The sequence below is a fragment of the Eulemur rufifrons genome, chromosome 6 (genome assembly GCF_041146395.1).
Source record: "Eulemur rufifrons isolate Redbay chromosome 6, OSU_ERuf_1, whole genome shotgun sequence".
NCBI lineage: Eukaryota > Metazoa > Chordata > Mammalia > Primates > Lemuridae > Eulemur > Eulemur rufifrons.
Genome location: NC_090988.1, coordinates 96,624,901 through 96,650,913, shown reverse-complemented (window position 1 = coordinate 96,650,913; position 26,013 = coordinate 96,624,901). Strand labels below are relative to the sequence as shown.

The window sequence follows — 26,013 nt, the reverse complement described above, 5'->3', positions numbered from 1 at the left end:
TTGGGCTGTCTTTCCCCATATCTGCTGAAGCTTGTGATGCATCGGCTACACTGTGCAGTAACTTCACATTCATCCTTTCCTCAGTTGGATCTGACTTCTCTCTCAAGACCATCTTTTCCACATCTTCCATTGTCCAGTACTCAGAATCAAGCTTCGGGTCCCACATCCTAGACTTTGGCGTGTTTCTACCCAGGAGCTCCACTCTCTTCCCAATCACGATGAGCCCGTTCCAAGGTACCCACACTTTCTCTCGCAGCACCTGCGCCCCCTTGCAGCTCCGCTCCAGTGGCGACCGCCCGCGGCCCCTGGCCTGGCTTGGAGCGCCGCGGCTGCCGGCCCCGTCACGCTCCCCCGTCCGCTTAGGCGGGTTACCCCGCCGCTCCCTCACACCCAAGTGCGGAAACCTTAACGGAACCCCTTTCTCCATAAACATGGCCCCTTACCCTCGCCCCTGGTCTACCACCCCCTCCCTGGCTCTTCATTCCCCCTTTCACCCTGCCTCCCTCACCCTCTTCCGCCCCCCCTCGCCCTTTGCCCCCCTCCCCCCTCAACCTGCTCCCCGCCACCCCGACCACCGCCCGGTGGGCCCCAGACTGGGCTAGTGCGCACGCGCAGGTCGCACGTGGCCGTTGGAAGGCGGGGCCGGAACCGCGGCGTGTGGGAGTCTGCCAGCCGGGCGCTAGGGCTGCGGGGACACCTGGCACGCGACCCCTGCGACCCTAGAGCCCGGGTCTCCGACCCCACGCTCTTGTCCATTCCCGGCCTACTCTCTGTTCCGCGCTGCCCCTTAAAAGCTGGGGCCTGGACACAGGAACGACAGCCATTGCAGCCAATGGCGTCGCGCATGGTAGACCTGGTACCCAATCAAAAGGCGCGGCTGCGGGGACGGGTGGGAACCACCCCGGAATCCAGGTGACTCCCTGGCAGGGAGGGGCAGTGTCTCCGTCAACTGATAGGATGCCCACTCGCTCCCGGGCGAATTACAGAGGACTAAGCTGCCGGAGCGCGCGGGCAGTGCTGGCCGCAGAATCCTTGTGTGCTGCAGTCGAGGAGAGCGATGGAGGAGCATCAGGAGGCTGGGAAGGAGATCAAGGTAAGGAAGGAAAGGATGAAAAACCCTTCCCAACCTCTCCCTCACTCCATAATACCCAATTAGGGGTGTGTGTGTGTGTGTGTGTGTGTGTGTGTGTAGAAGACCTGAGCGAGGGGGTGGGGCGCCTCTTGCATGGGGACTGGTAAGGATGCCAAGGGAGGCAGGGTTTTACCCTCGTCCTGACAGATGGAAAGGGACCAGTCACTGTCACTCCTTCCCTCCCCAGGCCCAACTCACGCTGGCTCGGTCGGAAAAAAGGAGAGGGCAGGATATTAGGGATTGAGAAGGGGCTGGAGTCCTCTTCTCCTTTCCCGAAGGGGGGGAGTCCTGTTCAGCACTAATGGCTTCATTTGTGCCTCTGTGTTCATATAATCATAAGAACATTCATTCTTCATTCTTTCCTTTCAACTCCATTCAACAAAGAGCTTTGGGGCCTTGTGCCAAGGATGGTTAGGGTATGCAGAGGTGCACACTTTTGGGGGTTGGAGGCATATGCATAGTGGGCTGTGGCAGAGGATGAAGATGGAGAATCTGTGGTCCATCCTTGAGGTCCTGTCTCCCTCAAGCAGCTACCTACCAACCAGTGTAGGTCAGAGATACTAAGCAGGAAGGAGGCTGGGGACTAGGGGGCCTACTACACCAATGAGCCAGACTGCGTGGGTTTGGGTGTGGGGCAAGTTGGAGAGACTGCCTTAGGAGTATGGGAGAAGCCAAGAAGTGAGGAGTGGGGTTAAAGTGGAGCTTGGGGGGCAAGAAGGGCTGAGAGACACAAAACATAGAACAGAAAGTATCTGTTTCAGTGTTTATCTATATTAATATGCATGGTTAACTTAGTTAATATATACAAAATGCTTAGAGCATATATAAAATGGTTAGAGTGGTACCTAGCATATTGCAAGAACAAATACAAATGTTAGCTATATTGTTATTGTTTTTATTACTGTTACCATGTGGGATACTATATGTTCTGAGGATGTGTTGAGCTATTAAACTGCACCTGCACCCTTTGTAGGAGCCATGCTCTCTGAAAGTCCACTATTAATACTTATCCTATAGGTTAAGTGTTGCTTTCTATTAAGACCCTCCTTTAGGACAGGCGAGGTGGCTAACACCTGTAATCCTAGCACTCTGGGAGGCCAAGGCAGGAAGATCGCTTGAGTGTGGGTGAACAAGAGTGAGACCTCCTCTCTACTAAAAATAGAAAAAAGTAGCCAGGAATCGTGGTGCATGCCTGTAGTCCCAGCTACTCAGGAGGCTGAGGCAGGAGGATCGCTTGAGCCCAGGAGTTTGAGGTTGCTGTCAGCTAGGCTGATGCCACAGCACTCTGTCCTGGGCAACAGAGTGAGACTCTGTCTAAAAAAAAAAAATCCTCCTTCAAATGTAAGGATATGAAAAGAATTTTAGGTAAAAATATAATAGAGGAGAAAATGAAATAAAATAATATTTGATTAATTCAACAGAAGGCAAAAAAAAGAAAGAATAAAGGAATAAAAACAGATTGAACAGGAGAAAACAAAAAACAAGATGGCAAGTTTGTAGCCTGCTCTATCAGTAATTATAGTAATTATGAATGGACTAAACACTCTAATTTTTTTTTTTTTTTTTGAGAGAGAGTCTCACTCTGTTGCCCAGGCTAGATTGAGTGTCGTGGCATCAGCCGAGCTCACAGCAACCTCAAACTCCTGGGCTTAAGCGATCCTCCTGCCTCAGCCTCCCAAGTAGGTGGAACTATAGGCATGCGCCACCATGCCCAGATAATTTTTTCTATATATATTTTTAGTTGGCCAGATAATTTCTTTCTATTTTTAGTAGAGACAGGGTCTTGCTCTTGCTCAGGCTGGTCTCGAACTCTTGACCTTGAGCAATCCACCCGACTTGGCCTCCTAGAGTGCTAGGATTATAGGCATGAGCCACTGCGCCCGGCCTCTAATTTTTTTTAAATTGTCATATTGGATTTTGAAAAAAATAACTATAGTCTGTTAAAAGAGACATACTTTAAATATAAGGACATAGAAAGGTTGAAATAAAAGGGTGGGAAAAAATACACCATGAATATACTAACCAAAGAAAAACTGGTGTGGCGATATTAATTTCATACAAAGTAGACTGTAAGTCAAGGAGTATTGCTAGAAATAAAGAGGGACATTTTATAATGATAAAAGAATTGATTCCACAGAAAGATAAAACAGTCCTAGGCCGGGCGCGGTGGCTCACGCCTGTAATCCTAGCACTCTGGGAGGCCGAGGCGGGTGGATTGCTCGAGGTCAGGAGTTCGAGACCAGCCTGAGCAAGAGTGAGACCCCCCCCTCTCTACTAAAAATAGAAAGAAATTATCTGGCCAACTAAAATATATATAGAAAAATTAGCTAGGCATGGTGGCGCATGCCTGTAGTCCCAGCTACTCGGGAGGCTGAGACAGTAGGATCGCTTAAGCCCAGGAGTTTGAGGTTGCTGTGAGCTAGGCTGACGCCACGGCACTCACTCTAGCCCGGGCAACAAAGCAAGACTCTGTCTCAAAAAAAAAACAAAAAAATAAAACAGTCCTAAATGTATATGCACCAATAACATAGCTTCAAAATATGCAAAATAAAAGATGACAGAACTAAAAGGGGAAATACACATACCCACAATTACAGTTAGAGATTTTAACACAACTCTCTCAATAACTGTAAATCAGCAAGGATTTAGAAGATTTAAATAACACGATTAATCAACTTGCACTAATTGACTCATGTAGAGCTTTATACCCAACAAGTATAGAAAACTCATTTTTTTCAAGTGCACATGAAACATTTACCAAAATACATTATATGTTGGGCTATAATGCAAGTATCAAAAAAATTTTTTGGGCCGGGCGCGGTGGCTCACGCCTGTAATCCTAGCACTCTGGGAGGCCGAGGCGGGTGGATCGCTCGAGGTCAGGAGTTCGAGACCAGCCTGAGCACGAGCGAGACCCCGTCTCTACTAAAAATAGAAAGACATTATATGGACAACTAAAAATATATATAGAAAAAATTAGCCGGGCATAGTGGCGCATGCCTGTAGTCCCAGCTACTCGGGAGGCTGAGACAGTAGGATCGCTTAAGCCGAGGAGTCTGAGGTTGCTGTGAGCTAAGCTGACGCCATGGCACTCACTCTAGCCTGGGCAACAAAGTGAGACTCTGTCTCAACAAAAAAAAAAAAATTTTTTGGTGTCCCTGAGTGGACACGATCAACAAATTTTAAAAGATCAAAATCATATGGAGTATATTCTCTGACCCAGAATTAACTAAGAATCAAAACAAAAGAATAAGTAGAGTCTAAAATATTTGGAAGTTAAGTAACAAGCTTCTGGATAACTCATAGATCAAAGAAGAAATTATAATGGACATTAGAAAATATTTATAATTAAATGATTATGGCTGAGTGCAGTGGCTCATGCCTGTAATTGCAGCACTCTGGGAGGCTGAGGCAGGAGGATCACTTGAGGCCAGAAGTTCAAGACCAGCCTGAGCAAGAGCAAGACCCTGTCTCTAAACAGAAAATAAAAAAAAGACTATGACAATATGATTTATCAAAACTCATGGGAAACAGGTAAGGCAGTGTCAAGAGGGAAATTTATGCCTCCGCATGTACACACACACACACACACACACACACATATTTTTTTTAAATTAAGACAGGGTCGGCAGCGCGTTGGGCAGTCCCATGCCTCTGTCTCTTGCTTCAACAGTGTTTGGACGGAACAGACCCCGGGCTCCCTTTAAAAAAAAAAAAATTAAGACAGGGTCTCCCTCTGTTGCTCAGATTGGAGTGCAGTGGTGCAATCACAGCTCACTGCAGCCTCCAGCTTCCAGGCTCAAATGATCCTCCTGGCTCAGCCTCTGCAGTAGCTAGGAGTACATACAGGTGCACACCACCACACCTGGCTAATTTTTAAATTTTTTGTAGCAAGACTGATAAAAGATAGACTGAGAGAGAGTGGGAGAGAGACAGAGAGGGAGGAAGGGGGGAGAATACTAATTTCCAATATCAGGAAATATAAAGGGAACATCACTAGAGATGCTGCAGACATAAAAAGCTATATGTGAACAATTATAAATAAATTTAGATAATTTAAATGCAATGGACAAATTCCTTGACAAATGCAACTTATTAAACCTGAACCAAGAAGTAGAAAAATCTGTGTAGTCCTAAGCATATTATGGGAATTGGATCTGTAATTTAAAACTTTTCCAAAAATATCTCTCTAAGCACAGAGAAATTCATGGGTGAATTCTTCAAAACATTAAAAGAGAAATGATACCATTCTTATACAAATTATTCTAGAAATCAGAAATAGAAGGCAAAGTTCCCAGCTTATTTTAGGAGGACAGCATACCCTTGATACAAAAATCTGTTAAGAGGAGATATGGGCCAGGCACAGTGGCTAATGCCTGTAATCCTAGCACTTTGGGAAGCTGAGGCGGGAGGTGAGAGGATCACTTGAGGCCAGGAGTTCAAGACCAGCTTGGGCACTATAGCAAGACTCCAGTCTCTACAAAAATTAAAACAATTAGGCCGGGCGCGGTGGCTCACGCCTGTAATCCTAGCACTCTGGGAGGCCGAGGTGGGCAGATCGTTTGAGCTCAGGAGTTCGAGACCAGCCTGAGCAAGAGCGAGACCCCATCTCTACTAAAAATAGAAAGAAATTATATGGACAGCTAAAAAAATATATATATAGAAAAAATTAGCCGGGCATGGTGGTGCATGCCTGTAGTCCCAGCTACTCGGGAGGCTGAGACAGTAGGATCGATTGAGCTCAGGAGTTTGAGGTTGCTGTGAGCTAGGCTGACGCCACGGCACTCACTCTAGCCTGGGCAACAGAGTGAGACTCTGTCTCAAAAAAAAAAAAAAACAATTAGCCAGGCGTTGTGACATGTGCCTATAGTCCTAGCTACTGGGGAGGCTGAGGCAGGAGGATCTCATGAGCCCAGGAGTTTGAGGCTACAGTGAGCTATAATCACACCACTGCACTCCAGCTTGAGTGACAGAGTGAGACCTTGTCTCAAAAAAAAAAAATTGGAAATGATGATGAAAAATATTTTGAGAAAAAAAAAAAGACATGAATCATGGTGATGATTACACAATGATGTGAATGTACTCAGTGCCACTGAACTGTACACTTAAGAATGGTTGGCCGGGTGGGGTGGCTCACGCCTGTAATCCTAGCACTCTGGGAGGCCGAGGTGGGAGGATCGCTCGAGGTCAGGAGTTTGAGACCAGCCTGAGCAAGAGCGAGACCCCGTCTCTACTAAAAATAGAAAGAAAATGATCTGGACAGCTAAAAATATATAAGAAAAAAATTAGCTGGGCATGGTGGCACATGCCTGTAGTCCCATCTACTTGGGAGGCTGAGGCAGGAGGATCGCTTGAGCCCAGGAGTTTGAGGTTGCTATGAGCTAGGCTGACGCCATGGCCCTCTAGCCCGGGCAACAGAGCGAGACTCTGTCTCAAAAAAAAGAGAAAAGAAAAGAAAAAAAATTTTTTTTATTAGCCAGGTGTGGTGGTGCATACCTGTAGTCCCAGCTATTTGGGAGGCTGAGGGAGGAGGGATTGCTTGAGCCCAGGAGTTCGAGGTTGCTGTCAGCTATGATGATGCCACTGTACTCTAGCTCACATGACAGAATGAGACTCTGTCTCAAAAAAAAAAAAAAAAAAGTAAAAAAGACAAACTATAGAGTAGGAAGAGATATTTACAAAATATGTAACCAATGAAGGGCTTGTCTCTATGAACAGAGAGTTCTTACAAATCAATAAGAAAAAGATCATCTTATTTTTAAAAGTGGGGGCAGGAGAGGAGCAAAAAGCTTGAATAGGCGCTTTACAAAAGAAGAAATCAGGCATCATGGGAACTCCTTCCTTTCTTGCTCCCTGGCCATCTTGGTGGCTGCTTTTGGTTGGGGACTGTCCCACACCTAAGGCAGGAAGATGGTGGCTGCAAAGAAGATGAAGCTGCACAAGTTAATCAACTCCAGGCTTCAACTCATTATGAAAAGTGGAAAGTATGTCCCGCGGTACAAGCAGACTCTGAAGATGACCAGACGAGGCAAAGTGAAATTGTTCATCCTTGCCAACAGCTGCCCAGCTTTGAGGAAATCTAAAGTAGAGTACTGTGCCATGTTGGCCAAAACTGGTGTCCATCACTACAGTGGCAATAATACTGAATTGGGCACAGTGTCCAGAAAATACTAGAGTATGCACACTGGCTATCATTGATCCAGGTGGTTCTGATATCATTAAAAGCATGCCAGAATAGAATGGTGAGAAGTAAATTGTACAAAATTTTTCTTTTATAAAACTTGCCAGAGCTTATTTTAAAAGAAGAAGATGATGACATCAGATGGCTGATAAATACATAAAAAGCTGCTCAACATCATTCGTCACCAAGTAGTACAAGTTAAACCCCCAGTGCACTATTCCCATAATACAAAAATAAAAAACAAAAATAAAAAAGACTAATAATTCTGCATTGGCTGAGGTGGGAGGATTGCTTGAGCCCAGGAGTTCAAGGCAGCCTGGACAACATAGTAAGACCCCATCTCTACGGAAAAAAGATTTAAAAAACTTAACAATTCTGGCCGGGCGCGGTGGCTCACGCCTGTAATCCTAGCACTCTGGGAGGCCGAGGTGGGCGGATCGTTTGAGCTCAGAAGTTCGAGACCAGCCTGAGCAAGAGCGAGACCCCACCTCTACTAAAAAATAGAAAGAAATTATATGGACAGCTAAAAATATATATAGAAAAAATTAGCCGGGCATGGTGGCGCATGCCTGTAGTCCCAGCTACTCGGGAGGCTGAGACAGGAGGACCGCTTGAGCTCAGGAGTTTGAGGTTGCTGTGAGCTAGGCTGACGCCACGGCACTCACTCTAGCCCGGGCAACAGAGTGAGACTCTGTCTCAAAAAAAAAAAAAAAAAAAAAAAAAAAAAAAAAAAAAAAAACTTAACAATTCTAAGTGTTGGCAAGGATGTGGCACAACTTGAACTTTCATACATAATGCTGGTGGGGGTGTAAATTGGTTCGGTCACCTTGGAAAACTGGCAGTACTTACTAAAGTGTTTTAAACATACAGTATGCCTTCCCTGTGACCAAGGAATTCTCATGCCCAGCAGAAATGAGGACTTAGGCCAAAAGTCCTCAAAAGACATATGCAAGAATGTTCACAGCAACTTCATTCATAATAGCAAAAAACTTGAAATAATCCAAATGAACATCAACAATAGAATGGATATATAAATTATGATTAAGCATATAATGGAATACAATACAGCAATGAAAACAGCTGCTCCACTCAGCGACATAGATAGACCTCACTAAAAAATAGAGGCACAAAAGAGCACATACTGTATAATTGCATTTATGGAAGTTCAAGAATAGGCCAAAGTAATCTATGATGATAGAAGTCTGAATAGGGGTTAGCTCTGGGGTGGGGGAGTAATTGGCTGGGGTGGGGCAAGAGGAAAACTTCTGGAGTGTTAGAAATACATGTCTATCATGATTGGGTGGTGGTTGCAGAGGTGTATACGTATGTACAGAATAATTGTGCTTTACACTTAAGATTTATGCTCTTTACTATATAAAACTTAAACCTCAAATTAAAAAACAAAAAGGAGAAACAATGTAGAGATAACCCTGTAAACAACCTCAGTGGCAGTTCCTTCCTGGGAGAGAGCCAGGAGGAGGGGACATGCGCAGGCATCTCAGGCTGGGGAGGAGAAGTCACTAAACCAGTGGCAGATGCACCATCGTTAGGACCTTGCCTGTTTTTGGATCCACGTGTCCCTGAGCCCCATCTCAGGGCCCATCTCCAAAGTATGCCAAAACCAGTGGAGGAAAGAATGCTTAAAGGTAGAGCAGTTCCTAAGCCGTTTCCCTTCTCCTTAGTATAGCTTGGCACAATGCTGTGGACACAGTAGGAATTTAATAAATGCATGTTGAATAGATCAATGCAAAAATGAACTAGATAGAAGCTTGGTGCCTCTTGGCTTTTTTCATTTGGAGAAATACACATGCTTTGCCTGTAGGCTGTTGCCTCTTTGGCACCAAAAGTAGTGAATGGAATGGTTTTGCAATCCCTCAAAAGAGGTGGGGACTTTACATCCAGCTCAGCCCTGGTGAAGGGAAACCTGAGGCAGCCTGCGGGGGCAGGTGTGGGTGGGTAGCTGAGAAAGTGCGTGGGGTTGGGAATCAAGAAACTGTGTTCAAATTAGGCCTGTTGCTTTGCAGCTGTGTGCCTTTAGAGAAGTTACTTCACCTCTCTGGTGGTCTCAACTTCAACATCTGTAAAATGGGGGGCATTCTGCCTGCCTCCAGGGATGGGAGGGCGAAGAATGCTTTAGTAATTGTAAAGCTGAGAGCAGTGGCTCATCAGGATCCCTGGCTGGTGACCCTGGAGCACTGCACAGGCCTTGCTGCTGAGGAGGGCTCTGCTGGAGGACCAGAAGGCCCTCAGCACCAAGATGGGCCAAGGGGCAGTGCTCAGTCAGGTCAGAGACTTCCTGTCCCCTGCAGCCTTCCTCCATGTTGGTGGATCTGCAGGGAGACAGCTCCTTACAGGTGGAGATCTCTGACGCAGTGAGCGAGCGGGACAAGGTGAAATTCACTGTTCAGACCAAGGTAAGGTAGCACAGGGCAAGAAGAGGGGTCCAGATGGCTGCCTGCAGGGGGCTGCCCCCTGGGGGTGGTAGGCTTGTGCCAACACAGTTCCTCCACCTGCTCTTGCCCTCAGCACCTCCCAGAGTGAGCATTTTGTCTAGTCTCTGGTTGCCTTTGCCTGAAGCCCTAAGTCCTAACCATCCCTTTCTACCATCCTGAAAGAAATCATGGACTGGTGAGCCCCAGCTTGGGCCTCACCTGGGATGAGGGATAGGGAGGCCCAAAAGTGGGTGCCCAAGAGGCTTAATGGGGCAGGCCTGGGGTGGGAGGGGGACCTCACATGGGCCTCCCACTTCCAGAGCTGCCTCCCTCACTTCGCCCAGACTGAGTTCTCAGTTGTGCGGCAGCACGAGGAGTTCATCTGGCTGCACGACGCCTATGTGGAAAACGAGGAGTACGCCGGCCTCATCGTGAGGAGGGGCCGGGCGGGGCGGGGAGGGGCAGGCGCAGGCACGTGGGGGAAGCCGCCTGGGCAGTGAGAGGCCTCCCAGCTCCGTCCCTCCTTTGAGCAGATCCCCCCAGCCCCTCCAAGGCCAGACTTTGAGGCTTCGAGGGAAAAGCTACAGAAGTTGGGCGAGGGGGACAGTTCCATCACTCGGGAGGAGTTTGCCAAAATGAAGCAGGAGCTAGAAGCGTGAGTGCCACCTCCTTTCCTGCTGAGGGGAAGCGGGGCAGGCAGGACCATGAGGAGGCCCACGATGAGGAGGCCCAAGAGCTGCCTGTCGCCCCGCAGGGAGTACCTGGCCATCTTTAAGAAGACAGTTGCAATGCATGAAGTCTTTCTGCAGCGTCTGGCAGCCCATCCCACCCTGCGTCGAGACCACAACTTCTTTGTCTTTTTGGAATATGGACAGGATGTGAGCTGGGCCAGAGTGCTGGGGTCACCCTCGGGGCAAGGGTCTGAGATGGTGGTGGGGGTGGGTAGCAGGGCTGGGAAAGGGGCTCCAGGTAGGTTAAGCCTCTGTTTCCATCAGCTCCATGAGTGGCTTGTGACTCGGGATGGGAGGTGCAAAACACCCACCCCAAAGTCACACCCTCCGTTTGTGTGCCTCAGCTGAGTGTCCGAGGAAAGAACAGGAAGGAGCTCCTTGGGGGGTTTCTGCGGAATATTGTGAAATCTGCAGATGAAGCCCTCATCACTGGCATGTCAGGGCTCAAGGTAACCCCTGGGCTTCTCTCTGGACTGGACCCAGGGCCTCACGTCCACAGTGAGGATCAAGGCCCAGGATTGCTGTGGGAGGGAAGTCACTGGTGGGGCCACCCTTGGGTGCCTGTGCTGCCGTGTTCCTGGTGACCCAGTGTAAGTGGGGTCCTGTCTGGCTCCCTTAGGAAGTGGATGACTTCTTTGAGCATGAGAGAACCTTCCTGCTGGAGTACCATACCCGTATCCGAGATGCCTGCCTGCGGGCCGACCGTGTCATGCGCTCCCACAAGTGTATGTAGGGCCCAAGGGACCCTGGATCCCCCTGCCCCTCTCCCCAGCAGCTCTACTCCCTGCGGGAGAAAAGAGAGCAGGAAACACCCTGGTGTCTGTCCATGGCCACAAACACCAGGGGTGGGGCTTGATGCGCAAACCTAGGGGCTCTGATCGGGGGTTGTTCCCCAACAGGCCTGGCAGACGATTATATCCCTATGTCAGCTGCACTGAGCAGTCTGGGAACACAGGAAGTCAACCAGCTAAAGACGTGAGGACTCCCTCTTACCACCACCCTCCCACCTTCTCCCTGTGCCTGTAATACTGTGTCTGCCCATGAGGGGCTTACTCATACAAGTCCTAGGTGGGAAGTGTAGACGATCCTGCTGGGGGCTCGGGAGAGAAAGGGGAGAGGGAGATTCCTCAAGGAGGGGCTGAGGGCAGAGAAACTTTGAGCTGTTTCTCAGCCCCCAGCTCTAACTCCTCCTCACCACCTCCTAGGAGCTTCCTCAAACTGGCAGAGCTCTTTGAACGACTGAGGGTGAGTACTGCCTTCTGTGCCCAAAAGCTTTCCTGAGCCCTTGCGGGGAAAATGAGTCCTGGGAGAGGGGAAAGCTCCAGCATCGCTTTGGAACGTTCAGTGATAACTCGCGCCCAGTGCTACTCTGGGCTCACACTCCAGACTGCTTTAGTAACAGGTGGAGTGGGGACAAGGGTCCAGTCTCAAGTGTGTGCATGTGGTAGGGGAGGCAGGAGGTGCAAGGATGTGCCATGTGCCTTTGGCAGGCTGTGCCCAGGTGCTGCCCAGAGGCACACTTCCTGAACTCTTCTTCAAGTCACTGCAGTGTGCCAGTCTTCCTAAAATGTCTAGACAGCATCTCTTCACTGCTTGGGCCCATTCAGAGGCACTGCCCCTTCCAGAAGCTACCAAAGACACAAGGCCCAAAGTGCTTAGCTTCCACTTTAGGCCTCTTGTGATCCAGCCACTGCCACCCTTCCCTGCTTTGCCCAGCTGCCCCCACTGAGCTAAAGGTTCCCTGAACACACGCCGGGCTTATACACCTGCAAAGCCTTTGGCTCTCTCTGTAACTCCTACTCAACCCCCAAGATACAGGTCAGATGCCACTTCCTCTGTGAAGCCTTTCCTGGCCTGCTCCCCTGAACATCGGGCCCTCACTTCGAGTGGGCACCACAGGATTCTTTGCTGGACATTTAGATAAAGAGGAGCTTCCCACCCCTTAGCTGCTCCTTTGACAGGTTCCCTTCCCGCTCCCTACCTTCCTGACACAGAAGCTGGAGGGCCGGGTGGCCTCTGACGAGGACCTGAAGCTGTCAGACATGCTGAGATACTACATGCGAGACTCACAGGCAGCCAAGGTGAGGCTGCCCACAGCAGAAAGCAGAGCTCAGGGCCGGAGGCCGTATTGGGGACAAGCAGCTGGGGAGGGCAGCAGTTACCCTGTGCCCACTGGCCCTAGGACCTCCTGTATCGGAGGCTGCGGGCACTGGCTGACTACGAGAATGCCAACAAGGCGCTGGACAGGGCGCGCACCAGGAACCGGGAGGTGCGGCCTGCGGAGAGCCACCAGCAGCTTTGCTGCCAACGCTTTGAACGTCTCTCCGACTCCGCCAAGCAAGGTGAGCCAGCAGTCCCTGGCCACTGGGGCATCTACCCTGCCTGGGTCACCATTTCTCTTCCCGCTCCTCTCCAGAGCTCATGGACTTCAAGTCCCGCCGCGTTTCCTCTTTCCGCAAGAACCTCATTGAGTTGGCAGAGCTGGAGCTCAAACATGCCAAGGTGAGGGCTCCCCACCTCCCTCCCCCAGGGCCAGGAGAGCAGCCCCAGCCCAGGTTCAGAGCCATGTTTCCCCATCTTGGGCCAGGACTCCCCTTCTCTTCCTCATTGGTAGGAAGTGGCAATAAAAGACAGGTGTCATTGCAGGGCAGGGGCATGATGAGGGAGGGGGCGAAAGATATCTAAGGTGGAAAGAACAGCACCCAGTCTCAGGGAGCAGGGGACTTCAAGGAACTTTCTCTACAGGCCAGCACCCTGCTCCTCCGGAATACCCTTGTCGCCCTAAAAGGGGAGCCTTAGAGCAGCCCAAACCCTGCTCTGGGACCTTCAGTGACAAGGGCCTCCCAGGCCTCCCCCGCCCAGCAAGATGCTTCCTTTCCTACCACAGGAGTCACTAGCCTTCCCCTCATTCCACTGTGTCCTCTCAGGGCAAGCACTAGCCCCACCCTTCCCAAAGGTGCCAGGCCCTACAAAAAACAGGGCAGCGTGGGCACCATACTTGGCCACAGGTTAGCAAAGCCCCAGGGACCCTGACTTCCCTCCCCGGGAAGCTGAGGAGCAGCCTCTAACCCCCTCTGGCATTGGAGAAGTAGCTCATTTGCTCAGCCTGTTCTTCACAAATAAAGAGCCTGGTTTTGTAGCAAGGGGGCCTGTTTGTCCTTATTTCCCACAGCTAAGGGGCCTACCAGTCACACACTGCCAGGGCATTATGAAGACCAGACCCTGGGGACACAAAGGAGCACACCCCCTTGCAGCACCCTCAGCCCCTTCTCCAGTGGCAGTTGGCTCTCCATGGAAAGGTGCAACACTCAGAACTTGGGACCCAGGAGCAGTCTCTGAGGTTTGCCCCACCCCCATTAAACTCTAACAGAGACCATATGTTTAACAATAATCCCAAGTTCTCTACACCTATTTCCCCAGCCAGGAAAATGGGTCTACTCTTCCTTCCTCCCTCCCAGAGCTTATCACAAGCTCCAAGGAGCTAAGGAACCAGCTCTAACTCCAGAGGCTCTAATTTTTCAGTTTAGTGGATTAGGGGAGGAATAAATCCTGCATTACCAAGTCACTTCACCCAAGGGCCAGACCTCTTGGATGCCTCTGCCTGCTGGGCAGGTGAAAGCCCAAAGTACAAGCTGGCGACAGCCCACAGCAACACCAGCAAAAGGCTCAGGGCACCAGCAGCACCCTCTTGGTTAAACACAGGGAGGTGGGGCTCAAGACACCTGAGTCTGAAGTCCGGGGCTCCACCTAGCTGGCCCCACCCTGAAAGGACTCCAGTCACATCAACAGAAGGCCCAAAGGCTCGACTTGGCCTCTGACTCACAGCAGCCATTGAACTTGGCCCTCATAAATGTGAGTCAGCCATCCAGGGAAGGAGACAAGAAAAGCCCAAACAGAACCTTGAAGGCGTAGAAGTAGCTTGACAGGCAACCTGTGACCTGTAACATCAGCCCATACCTGGGCAGGCCTGAGCAGAGTATCAGAGTGGTTCTTACTGCCCACCCAGGTGAAGCTACAGAAGCAACCAGCTCAGGCATAAGCCACTTCTGCTTGAGGAACCCCTGCAACCAGCAGAGGACCCACCCTGGGCTCAGCCTCCCCAGCTTGAAACAGCCAAACTGTTGCTAACTGCAGCACCTAGAAGAGTGGTGACTGTCACAGGGAGTCTCAGCCAGTCACTGGGGCCAGATTGGCAGGGGGTGGGGCATGGAGAAAAGATGCTGCTCATTCTCCCAACCTACTCCCCTGGCAAGGTCTCCTGGGCCCCAACCCGGAAACAAACATCCCATTAGTGAGCCTGTTTATTTTTGTGTCTTTTTTTTTTTTTTTAATCGAAGGTCCCTTACTGGTCCCGCTTCCATGAGTGGCTGTGACCAGAGGAAAAAGGAAGGGTCATCTCCACAACACTCCATTTATACACAGAACTAAACAGACAAGCACAGAGTCACTATTGCGGTTAGAAGTTGGCAGCATGGGAAGGGATGGAACAGGTGAGGAGTAGGGATGTTGTTAAAAAAAATACAGGCTCCCCCCCAACTGGGGTGCCTGGGGGTAACTTGGTCTGCTTCAACCCAAGAGGAATCAGAAGATCAAAAGCGGTTTGGGAAGGCCAGAACCGTCAGGGATGGAGAGAGGAGGAAAATCCAGGGGGTGGGGGGACTGTTTGGCAACTGGGGTAAAGGGATTGCCTTCCCCCTGCTGGGATCCCCCCAGCCCCTCCGGTCTGGCAGGAAGGGGGCAGCCTGCAACCCCCAGGGGCAGGTCTGGGGTTGCCAGATGCTCCAGGCAGGGGGCCGGAGGGGGCTCACAAAGGCTTGCCCTCCAGGGAGATGACGGCACTGCCCCCCAGCTTCTCTGCCAGGGTGCAGCGGTCCTTGACCTCCTCGTAGCAGTTTGCTTGTAATTCATGCTTGATCCCTGTAGGGAAGAAAAGGGAGCATCTGTGAGCAGGAAGCCCCAGGCTCGGGAAGTTTCTGTGGCTGGGAAGGAGCCAATCGAAGCAGATGGAAGGGACAAGGTTACCTCCCAGCAGGCAGGGAAGAAGGGGGGAAGGACCCCCTCTGCCACACCATTCACCCTGCCCTGCAGCCAAGACCTGAGCAGAAGGGCAGGCGGCACCACCAATGCTGGCCCTTACCTGTCAGCTTCTTCTTGATGGCGTCCTTGGAGCTGGCATAGATCATTTTGCTCTTAAGGGGTGCACACTCAGGGGCCCTGAGAGAAACAAGAGGCAGGGAACTTGCAGCAAAAGCAAAGCAATAGAGGACTTCGAGAAACCCTTGAGCTAGCATCGACAAGTGTTTTATTACAACCTCTCCCCACCCCAAACCCATGCCTCTCAGTTAACAAGGAGGCACAGAAGTTCCCATCTTGAGAAAGGGGGCAGGCGACAGGATAAAGTGCCTGAATGAAGAGCTCACCAAAAGATAAACACCAGGTCTTCCTTCTTACTCTCCTTGGTCTCATAGGTTGCGTCATAGAGGGCATAGCGGCAGTCCTTGTCTGGAAGCATCTTGACAAAGGTGGCGTAGGGATCGTCGACAGTCTGGCCCACATCACCTACCAGGATCTCCTTGCCCTCCTCCAGAATGATGTTCTTCTTGTCCTCACTCAGGCAGAAGAGCACTGCCTTCTTGCGCTTCTTCACCTCCTCTGGTGTCGAAGACTTGCGCACCTTCATGTCATTGAATACCTTGATGACGCCATCGGAGACAGCCACACCAGAGGCCTGGGGGATAAGCCACACACTCCTCATAAGGAAAAGGATAATTTACTTTCTCAGATCTCAGTCTGGATGCCAACAAGTACAGCCCCCAGCCTCATGTTCCAAGAATCACTAATCCCGTTCCTAAGACAAATCACTATTTTCCTACCCAAACCACTGTCAAAAAACCAGATGGGACAACCCCAGAATGACAGCCAGGACCTCTGATAACTTGGTTTAACATCTTCTTTCCCTCATTTTACAGGCTTGAAATTGAAGACATGTGAAGCTACTGACTCATTTGCTACTCACAGTATTCAATCTCAGCCTTTGGACAAACGTGCGGTATTCGAGCTTCACAGATAGAAGAGGACCTGGGACCCTACAATACTAGATGGGACGTCAACATGCTCAATAGTTGCAGCAAGGTCATCAGAACTGTTCAATACTGTTATCACACAGACGACCCTCTTCCCTGCTGGGGTCTTTTCCATCACAACCATCAATTAGGACCCTGCCCAGCAACTCCCTATCTTCCGGGAATGGGGAGGGGGGACACCAAAGGTCGCTGATAGGAATCAACAGGTCAAACTCTAGTGCCCAGGGTCCGAGAGAGCTCTTTAAACTTTTATTCTGCGGGAGCCCCAGCCAGGAGAAGGAGCGACTCTCCACGGTGAAATCTCCTCCCCCCAACCCCCCGGAACTGCAGAGGAAGCCGGCCACGTGACTCCGCCGCTTCCGGACTGGGCGGGGAAAGGAGATCGGCTAGACCCGACCCCCTCCCGGAGAGACTCTCATACCCGAGTCAGCAGCACATCCAGATCCTCAACCCCCAGGGATCGCCTTCACTGGCAGGCCTATCAGCTCCGTCCGCTGCGAGCTGGAGCCTGGGCAAGTTATACCACCGTCGGTTTTCGCAGCCCTCGGGCCGAACACAGGAGGCGGGGTGGTTTCCGGGCGGTGCCCGCCTGGGTCACTTCCCTAAACTCGGCTCCACCCTCAGGCCCCATCCGGGAAGGCACCGCTTCTCCAGGGTTTCGGCCCGGCGGCAGGGCCAGAGTGTGTGCGCACGCGCCAGCCGACAGCGCCGTTCCAGCCCTTGCCCTTTATGCAGGCGAGAACTCAGCTCGCTTTGTGGGCTCGCTCGCTCGCTCCCGAGCGGGGCCGCGGCCTCTGCGGTGTGCGCTCCAACCATTAAGGTGCAAGCCCCTAATCGGAGACACCAGCGCCTCAACCAGGACCCCGTTGTTCCAGCATCCCCGCGGGCCGCGTCAACCCCCGCCCTCCCGAGCGCAGGCATCTCTGCCACCTGCTCTAGAGACAGGCCTGCCTGCCGAGGGAGGGTGACGCGGAGACAGGAACAGCCTTTGGGTGGGGCGCGCGCGCCGAGACCTCTCGCGCGCTTTTCTTTCGCCGCCCCCGGGCCGGGGTTTGGATGCCGCGTGCTTTAGTCGGGCGCGCGCTCCCGTGAAACAACGCGCGACGCTGGCTACTCAGCGAGGGGCGCGCGAGTGCGCGCCCGGACCCCTCCCCCAACGGCCGGTGTCCGCGCGGGCGCACCAGCGGAGTGGGGGAGGGGAAGGGAGTCCAGGGGGCGCGCGAGCTACGTCCAGCCAGCCCTCCCCGGCGCCCACGGGCGCGCACGCGCATCCCGACGCCACCCGCAGCTCAGTGCGGTACCCTCATCCTGCCCCGGGCGCTGGGGGAGGGGGGGGCCGACGTCGCTCCCCCGTTGCCTCCCGCGCGCAGGCGACCGACCCGCAGCCGCTTCCCCTCAGGCGCCACGGCCTGCCGCTCACCATGTTTCCGGAAGCAAAAGAGTGATAGCAAGGAGACCGAGAGAAGAGGAGAGCCGCTGCAGCTGCTGCCGGGACCCGACTGAACGCGGCCTCTCCCGGCCCCTTCCGTTTAGTATGAGCCGCACAATGAGGGGCGGGGCGGGCTTCCGGCGCTCCCTCCGCGGGCCGACGGGAAATGAAGTCCGAGAGTCCTGCGCCGGCCGCGGGCTCGCTGAGTAGCAGTCTTTCTCGTCAGCCTGCCTCCCGACTCCGCAGTGCATGCGGGGAGATGTAGGCCGCGGCGGCTGGTAGGACGGGGCTTCAACACGGAGAGCGAGCCTATTGGGCCAATTTCCCAGGGAACGCTCTGAGCTGAGCAATGGGCCGCGGCACTCGGTAAAATAACCTGAGAGCGATGCTCAATTAAGCAGCCCTTTATCCAGGAGCAAAATGGTTTTCCTAAGACCCATCTGGTACTTTTTAGATCCCTTGGTCAGAAATGGTTGACTATGATTAGGATTTTGCTTTTCTGGAATGCGGTCCTAAAGCATGGAGAATCGCAAGTATAAAGGTGTCTTCAATCCAACACTGAGTATCTCCATGTGCAAAGCCACTCTTGTCTCCTGGGAAAAGGCCATATGTAACATCGGTAAAATAAGAATAGGAAGAAAAGGCACAGGGGAAAAGCTACAGGGAAATCTTTACAAGGAGAGGTTTGTTCTTGTTTAAAGATGTTTGGCAAATTCATGATGAGGCTATATAGAGGAAGGCCGGGGGTTTGTGCATTCAATTCAAGCTTCTTTATGTGCCTTTTACCAGGCAGTGAGAAGAAAGATTAGATATTAAACCAGACTTGGACCTAGTTCTCGACTTATAGCCAGGTATATGGTTATTTTAATACCCGCAAAAATTGAGATCCAAGCTATGTGAGAGCATAAGCCTTAAAAAAGAAACTAAGGTGGGAGATTCCCTTGGCCTTCAACAATGACCATAGCCTCCCACTCTGCAGGAAGGGAAGACAGAGTCGCAAACAAGTCAGAGGCAAACCTAAAAACGGAACTGGGGACCTTGATCCCATAAACAGAATAAAGGGTGTAAACGGAGAGCGACGCCCGGGAGTATGGTACCTGGCAGAGCATGCCGGGGGTTGTAGTCCAGGACATTCCGTCGCACCGCCCAACACCGAGGTCTTGGGCGCTCCAGGTGGAGCTGTAGCTCGACCCCCGCCTCCCCCAAGCACCCCTGCATGAAGAGGAAGCTAGCTCCACCTTTTTCAAGCCTTAGAGTTTCCAAGAGCAACAAGGAGGGGGAGGGGAGGCTTCGCAGTTACCCTGGAGATGCGCTCCCGCCCGCCCCCAGCCGCGGGATGCCCTAGATGTCCTTATTAGGACAAGGAGACTGAAGGAGGCGGGGCCAGCCGGGATGCTGGCTTCAGGCGCCTTATAAGGCTGCGTTGGGCGGGAGGCGGGAGTCCCAAGCCGGCTGGGTGTGCTGCACCGAGATCTAGGCGGAGTCCAAAGGGGCGGGCTTGCAGCCCCGGCGCCTCGCAGGCCTGAGACCTGCACCTCGCGACTTCCGGGTCGACAGCTGGAGGCCGGGGACAGCTCCAACCTCTGGCGAGTACCCTGTGCCCAACTCAACTATACGTGTCCCCCAACCTGGGATACCTTTGCAGGGTTTCCATTTCCAACCTCCCTGAGGGTCTCCCACTTCCACTGAACCACAAAAATGACCACGACTTTTCCCCTTCTACCTCTATCTGGGCTTCCCACCCGTAACTGCTCCTCCGGATCCAACCAGGTGCCCATCTCAGGCCTCCCCACCTGCCAGGATGCTCTGCACCTCTTACTGGCAGTCCATCCTTCTACTTGTTCTCTGGCTCCCTCCCTCCCCTCGCCCTATTTTGAGCCTTCTCTGCACGTTCCCGACTTCGCCCCCCGACCTCACCCCATACACACAGCACTGTGTCCCGGAGCTCGGGAATCATCATTTTCTTCCAAGGGTCCTTTAACTTCTCCTGCCTTACCTTTGTTTCCTCATTCCCTGCCCCTTTCTGGATGTCCCTCCCGCAAATATGCTTGCACTCGCTTGTCCCCCGGCCCCCACTTCTGGACTCTTCTCAAGCCCAAGATCTGTCTCCAGCCCCTGCAAGGATGAGGCTGAAACCGACAGTCTTAGAGACCTTAGAGCAGCCAAGTTCAGGTTACTCCGTTAAGCGCCGCCCCCAGCCAGCCCTCCCAGTCACAGGGGGCGCTGTCCGCTTTCTTCTGGCCTTTACAAAAATGACCCCGCTCTCGAATCTGGAGTGAGAGGAAGGGGCGGGTCAAGACTCCCGGGGCCTGGGTGGGGCGCGTCCGAAATGCTGGTCCTGGCCACAGGAGGTGCTGAGACGAAAGATCGGTGGAGACAACGCTCAGCACCAACCACTTAGAGTAGTGCAGGAGCAGGGGAGGACGACAGGGGCCTAATCTAGTTAGTACCCCTTGGGGGACCACGTGTTTGGAGAGATCCCGCCCTCACCCTCGCTCTCTCCCCGCAGCCAGGTGTTTAAGCCCAGACTACAACTGTCAGCGTCCCAGTTCGGCAGGTGTGGGGCATCAGAGGATCCGCCCTAGGGCTCATGGCGGCGCGGGTCCGCCTGGGCCGGAAACGCCCGCTGCCCGTTTGCCCCAACCCGCTTTTCGTACGCTGGCTGACGGAGTGGCGGGACGAGGCAGCCAGCAGAGGGCGCCGCACGCGCTTCGTGTTTCAGAGGGTGGGTCCCAGTTGGGTTGGTGGGCGCAGATGCTGGCCAAGGCTGACCTATTCCTACCAGGTACTCTACTCTCTACCCTCTACCCCGCCAGGCGCTGCGCTCCCTCCGGCGGTACCCGCTGCCCCTGCGCAGCGGGAAGGAAGCTAAGATCCTACAGCATTTTGGAGACGGGCTGTGCCGGATGTTGGACGAACGCCTGCAGCAGCACCAAGCATCGGGCGGTGAGCGCCTGCCTTCCCCAGGTGCAGTCTCCTTACCCACTTTGGACACCTTGGCTTCAAGCTCCCCACTCCTGTTCAAGTTGCCGTTTGACCTTGGGCCAGTGGGCGGCGCTCTCCAAGCCTCGCCATTCTCACGTTCTACTTGAACAGGCTGCAGTCCAGACCCTTTTGGCTGTTGTGTGGGGTTGACTCTCTTATGCTTCCATAGGTGACCGTGTCCCGGACTTACCACCTGGAGAGACGTGTTCAGCCCAGGAAGAGCCACCTGCCGAAGTCCAGGATTCTTCTGTGCCAGTGAGGAGGGGGAAAGGGGATTGGAAAGCAAAATGGCAGTTCCGGGAGTATGAGTTCCTGACTTGGGGGATTTAGCAGGCCTGGGTCCAAATCTCACCATTGATGCCTAACCTTGGGCACATGGTTTATTCTTTACTTAGGGGACCCAGCCTATACATTGTAGGGTTGCTGTTAATGTGCTTTTCTGTCTAACGACTCCTGTCCTGCAGTAGGCAGTAGAATGGGCCAGGCAGATACCCCTACCCTCTGCCCCTGCCCCACTGGGGAGCTGTCCCCTGTCTCATCCAGATTTGCAGGGATCATCCCGTCACCTGGCTCATTTTACAGCTAAGGAAATTGGGGTGCAACTGAGTGACTTGGCCTCAGCCCTGCCAGGGATTCATTTGAGGATGACTGGCTGGCTTTCGTGTTCATAGTCCCTCTATACCTTTCAGGTTCCTGCCCAGCCCAAAGCAGGAGGCTCTGGCAGCTACTGGCCAGCTCGGCACTCAGGAGCCCGAGCGGTACTGTTGCTGCTCTACCAGGAGCACCTGGTGAGTGTTCAGCTATACTGGGAGGCAGGAACCCAGGCAGCCAGGTGGGAAACTCCCGGTGGAGCCTGTTCCATGCAAGGCAGGCAAAGATCATTCCAGCCACTTGGGCAGGGCAAGGAAGGAATTTATCCCGTCTCTTCTGCCTCGGTTTCAGAATCCAAATGGCCACAACTTCTTAACCAAAGAGGAGCTGCTGCAGAGGTGTACTCAGAAGGCCCCCAGGGTGAGCATAGAGGTGGGGGAGGACAGGCCCCAGTGGCTCTGGAGCCCACCAGAGACTTCCCTTGGCAATGAGCAGTGGCAGGGCCCTGGCCTATAGGTGGCCTGTGTCCCAAAGCACAGAGAGCGTGGACTTGGGGTACAGCAGGAGCTCTCTGAGGGTCTCCTCCCCTGTTGGCAGGTAGTCCCTGGAAGTACTCGACCCTGGCCAGCCCTCCGCTCCCTCCTCCACAGGAACTTGGTCCTCAGGACACACCAGCCAGCCAGGTGGGGCCAACTGCAGGGGACACAGGACGTAGGGATGGGGGAATATGCATGACATTGTTAGTGGAACCCTGCAGTTACCCAGCCATTCTCAGACCTGATGAGGTTGGGGAAGGTGGGCCTTCCCCAGAAGCCCACACTGCTGGAGTACCGGGAGTGTGTGAGACTGAGGCAGCAGGTGAGAGGGAGGAGGTGGTGTCATGGGTATTGGAGGAGCAGAGAGCCTTTGTTGAGGAGACAGCATTTGACACATCTTAAGATTTGGCAGGTAGAGATGCAAGGACGGAATTCCAGGGAGAAGGGAACAGCATGAACAAAGACAGGAGAAAGGAAAGTTTGCCTGAGACACGTTTATGGCAGACCTGATTCATGTTCCTGGGCAGGTCCCGAGGAAGCTGACCTAAAAGCCAAGAAGACGGGGAAGAGAGGAGAGCCACTGGCCTCACTTGTGCAGGGTTGCCAAGTGGGCAGTGAGGCCAGCCTAGCTGGGGGCAGGCAGGACAGCCTGCCGGGTGTGAGCGAAGAAGGGAGAGCTGTTTGTCCTCTCCACCTCCCAGGTACTCGCTGACCCTGGAGGGTCTGGAGCTGGCCCAGAAGTTGGCTGAGTCAGAAAGCCCAAGCTTGCTGAATGTGGGCACCAGGCCCGAGGAGCAGCATGGGGAGGAACCAGCAGTGCCAGAAGCAGCCTCTGCTCAGCTGTGAGGAGGGGAAGGAGCAGTGGGTGAATGGGGGCAGGAGGGGTCCGGGAAGTGAGGCCAGCAGCCGCCCCTGTCTCCATCACTTATAGCTGAGCTGTGGCTCCCCCCACCTTCTGTGGGCTATAGGGAGAACTGCCCTGGCCCTGGGGGTTCTGGCCTCAAACACACCAACCCTCCCCTCCGCCCCCAGTGGCGCCAGTGAAGAGGCGTTCCAGCAGCCGCCACTAGAGCTGGGGCCTGGAGAATACAGGGTGCTGTTGTGCGTGGACATCGGAGAGACCAGGGGGTGAGTGAGGTGGGGTGAGACGAGAGAGACAATCACAGGATGTCGGGGGGTGGGTGCCAGCCTGCCCTGACCTAAGCCTCCCTCCTTGCAACTCCAGGGCCGGGCACAGGCCAGAGCTGCTCCGAGAGCTACAGCGTCTGCACGTGACCCACACGGTGCGCAAGCTGCACGTTGGGGACTTCGTGTGGGTGGCACAGGAGACCAGGCCCAGAAACTCAGGTAAAGGGCTGTGGATGGGCAGGCATCAGAGGAAGGGCCTGGCGAATGGAGGGACACAAGCCAGCGGAACCCTTCTTGGCTTCTCGACAGCGAGACCTGGGGAGTTAGTCCTGAACCATATCGTGGAGCGCAAGCGGCTGGACGACCTGTGCAGCAGCATCATTGATGGCCGATTCCGGGAGCAGAAGGTTCCTTTGCTGGCCTTGCTATGCTTCCTGCTCATTGTGTGCTCTAAGGTCTCCCTCTCAGCCCAGGGAAATCCAGGAGCATCTCTGATGGCCTCAAGGTGCAGGCCCCATGAACTCCAGCCACACCCCAACTAGAGCCAGCCTAGGCAGCCTCAGGATGAGACCCCTGCAGGCCCATCTAGGCACACAGTAGGAACGCAGGGCATCTGGATTGGGCTCAGGAGCATATAAAGACCCCTTGGGTCCCCACTGCCTGCAGTCTTGGATAGACAAGGCCCAAACCTCCAGGGGTGGAAATGCAGGGGCCATACGTTGGCACTGGCTGCTGGGCTGACCCCACAGTCATAGGGACCACCTACAGGTCCAGGGAGGCTAGAAGGATGGGCAGCGTTCAGAGATGGTATCAGCATGAGCAGAGGTGCGAAGGCCTCTCTGAGACAGGTAGAGAAGCTAGGGAGGAAGAGGAGGCTAGTTCATGGGACCAGAGTCACATTACAATTTCAAATGTCATGTGGTGGATGGCCCATGCATCCCTGCCCTCTCTGTCCCCTTCCCCAGTTCCGGCTAAAGCGCTGTGGCCTGGAGCGCCGGATATACCTGGTGGAGGAGCAAGGCTCAGTCCACAACCTCAGCCTTCCTGAGAGCACGCTGCTACAAGCTGTCACCAACACTCAGGTGAGCTGGGAGGGCAGGACCAGGCTGGCAGGGGCCCGTGTGGTCTGTGGCCCAGGCTAGGAGCCACCCTCCCTCTCTTGGGTCCTCTTCCCCAGGTCATCGATGGCTTCTTTGTGAAGCGCACAGCAGACATTAAGGAGTCAGCTGCGTACTTGGCCCTCTTGACACGGGGCCTGCAGAGACTCTACCAGGTGAGCAGATGCCGCTGTCCAGCACTGGTCCCTTGCCTGGCCCCCATGCTTCCCTAAGGGAGGCAAGGTGGATGAAATTCCCATTTCTCAGGCTGGCCCACTGAGGCCTAGGACTGGGCAAGGACTGGCTGGGGGTTGTCCCTTAGAGCTCCAGCCTGGCCTCAGTCCCTTCTTCTCTCAGGGACACACTCTACGCAGCCGCCCCTGGGGAATCCCAGGGGACCCTGAATCAGGTGCTGGGCCCTCTCCAAACCCTCTCTGCTCACTCCTCACCTTCAGTGACTTCAACACAGGAGCCATGAAGAACAAGGTACTGTTTCCGCTCAGCTTCTCCTTACATGTCTGGGCCCCAGACCTTCCATGATAGAGCCCTTCCCCGACCCCAGGCCCAGTCAGTGCGAGAGGTGTTTGCCCGGCAGCTGATGCAGGTGCGTGGAGTAAGTGGGGAGAAGGCAGCAGCCCTGGTGGATCGATACAGCACCCCTGCCAGGTAGGTCCCCAGAGGGACCCTTAGGGGTCCTCAGCCCCTGCCCTCCCTGCATGAAATTCAGCATGACTAATGCGGGGGCCTGGCTCTGTGTGGCTGTGCAGACCCAGAGATGGAAATATCTGGCAGGACCCTGGGGAGCTCATGGAGGTCAAGTGGAGAGGAAGACAGCCAGCCAGGACCTGACAGTATCCCAGACCTTGGGAGAGGCTACAGGAGGGAGGGAGATGTTCCACGTGGTGGAGTAGGGGGCTGGGCTAGCAAGACTGGGGGAGCTCTTAGAGCCTTTGCTAGTTTTGCCCCAGTGTTGCCACGGGGAGGGCAGGCGGGATGGAGCAGGGCCTTACATGCCAGGCTCAGGAAGTGTGGCAGTGTCCTGACTCCTCTACCCCATGCTGGCCCAGGGCCACTCAGAGTGGGTCTAACAGTCAGCCATTGTCAAGTCTTAGAAACTCAAATGCCCCAACATCCCACCCCCAGCCTCCTGGCTGCCTATGATGCCTGTGCCAGCCCCAAGGACCAGGAGACCCTGCTGAGCACCATCAAGTGTGGGCGGCTACAGAGGTGAGGGCAAGAGGCAGACCTGGAGGGAGTGGCAGGGGCCAAGGCTGCCCAGGCCCTGACCCAGGCCTGCTCTCTCTCCCTGCAGAAATCTGGGGCCCGCTCTGAGCAGGACCTTGGCCCAGCTCTACTGCAGCTGCAGCCCCCTGACCTGAGCTTAAGCCACGAGACAGACCCCAACCTGATCTGTCCCCCCCGCACCCCCCAGGCTAGCCAGCCTTTAACTAGGATCTTTTGGGCTACAATAAAAATCTAGGTGTTTGCAGCCTTACGTGTTGTGGAGGCGATGCCCTTATAAAATGAGCAGGAATTAGGGAAACCATCTGGTCCAGTGGTTTTTAAACCAAGCTCCTGAGGACCTGGGGTTCCCTGGTCAGGGAGATGGAATCAGTGGGTCATTACAACTTTGAATCTACTTCATGTAATCAGATAGTCCCTAATGAAATAAAATTTCCTTTGATAAG

The 26,013-nt window shown here is 53.5% G+C and overlaps 3 protein-coding genes and 1 pseudogene across 6 annotated transcripts; 3 read left to right on the top strand and 1 right to left on the bottom strand.

Annotated features, from left to right (window-relative positions):
- Window positions 1-950: 950 nt before the first annotated feature.
- Window positions 951-13,286, top strand: SNX32 (sorting nexin 32). Its single transcript, XM_069470185.1, has 13 exons — window positions 951-1,093; window positions 9,623-9,727; window positions 10,066-10,176; window positions 10,279-10,400; window positions 10,500-10,623; window positions 10,821-10,925; window positions 11,096-11,201; window positions 11,376-11,451; window positions 11,682-11,721; window positions 12,471-12,557; window positions 12,659-12,818; window positions 12,893-12,978; window positions 13,222-13,286. The coding sequence occupies exons 1-13, from the start codon at window positions 1,058-1,060 to the stop codon at window positions 13,273-13,275; spliced, it is 1,212 nt and encodes a 403-aa protein (XP_069326286.1). The 5' UTR covers window positions 951-1,057; the 3' UTR covers window positions 13,276-13,286.
- On the top strand, window positions 7,043-7,385 carry LOC138384616 (large ribosomal subunit protein eL30 pseudogene; annotated as a pseudogene).
- A 1,587-nt stretch (window positions 13,287-14,873) lies between the features above and the next one.
- Window positions 14,874-18,102, bottom strand: CFL1 (cofilin 1). Its single transcript, XM_069470184.1, has 4 exons — window positions 17,980-18,102; window positions 15,897-16,204; window positions 15,614-15,690; window positions 14,874-15,393 (listed from the first exon to the last, which is right to left on the bottom strand). The coding sequence occupies exons 1-4, from the start codon at window positions 17,980-17,982 to the stop codon at window positions 15,281-15,283; spliced, it is 501 nt and encodes a 166-aa protein (XP_069326285.1). The 5' UTR covers window positions 17,983-18,102; the 3' UTR covers window positions 14,874-15,280.
- A 2,180-nt stretch (window positions 18,103-20,282) lies between these two features.
- MUS81 (MUS81 structure-specific endonuclease subunit) lies at window positions 20,283-26,006 on the top strand. Of its 4 annotated transcripts, XM_069470180.1 has the most exons (17): window positions 20,283-20,339; window positions 20,498-20,713; window positions 20,805-20,955; window positions 21,143-21,228; window positions 21,663-21,761; window positions 21,916-21,984; window positions 22,162-22,247; window positions 22,802-22,942; window positions 23,133-23,228; window positions 23,326-23,447; window positions 23,538-23,635; window positions 24,194-24,310; window positions 24,406-24,501; window positions 24,683-24,811; window positions 24,888-24,991; window positions 25,469-25,552; window positions 25,638-25,972. In XM_069470180.1, exons 2-17 carry the CDS (start codon window positions 20,579-20,581, stop codon window positions 25,702-25,704), a joined length of 1,680 nt encoding a protein of 559 aa, XP_069326281.1. In that variant the 5' UTR covers window positions 20,283-20,339; window positions 20,498-20,578; the 3' UTR covers window positions 25,705-25,972. The 4 variants fall into 4 exon arrangements, with proteins under 4 accessions (XP_069326281.1, XP_069326283.1, XP_069326282.1 ...); XM_069470182.1 differs by lacking the exon at window positions 20,498-20,713 and having other exon boundaries at window positions 20,298-20,430; window positions 20,805-20,934; window positions 25,638-26,006; XM_069470181.1 differs by having other exon boundaries at window positions 20,298-20,713; window positions 20,805-20,934; window positions 25,638-26,006.
- Window positions 26,007-26,013: the final 7 nt, after the last annotated feature.

What these genes read in the sequence shown, in the direction of transcription:
- SNX32 (XM_069470185.1), top strand. Translation starts at nt 1,058, where the DNA reads ATGGAGGAGCATCAGGAGGCTGGGAAGGAGATCAAG. An exon ending in AGGAGTACGCCGGCCTCATC is followed by an intron (nt 10,177 to 10,278) that starts GTGAGGAGGGGC and finishes TCCTTTGAGCAG; the next exon opens with ATCCCCCCAGCCCCTCCAAG. An exon ending in AGCTCTTTGAACGACTGAGG is followed by an intron (nt 11,722 to 12,470) that starts GTGAGTACTGCC and finishes TTCCTGACACAG; the next exon opens with AAGCTGGAGGGCCGGGTGGC.
- CFL1 (XM_069470184.1), bottom strand. An exon ending in GACCTGGTGTTTATCTTTTG is followed by an intron (nt 15,691 to 15,896) that starts GTGAGCTCTTCA and finishes TGTTTCTCTCAG; the next exon opens with GGCCCCTGAGTGTGCACCCC. An exon ending in CATCAAGAAGAAGCTGACAG is followed by an intron (nt 15,394 to 15,613) that starts GTAAGGGCCAGC and finishes TCTTCCCTACAG; the next exon opens with GGATCAAGCATGAATTACAA.
- MUS81 (XM_069470180.1), top strand. Translation starts at nt 20,579, where the DNA reads ATGGCGGCGCGGGTCCGCCTGGGCCGGAAACGCCCGCTGCCCGTTTGC. An exon ending in CGCGCTTCGTGTTTCAGAGG is followed by an intron (nt 20,714 to 20,804) that starts GTGGGTCCCAGT and finishes CTACCCCGCCAG; the next exon opens with GCGCTGCGCTCCCTCCGGCG. An exon ending in GACATCGGAGAGACCAGGGG is followed by an intron (nt 23,229 to 23,325) that starts GTGAGTGAGGTG and finishes TTGCAACTCCAG; the next exon opens with GGCCGGGCACAGGCCAGAGC.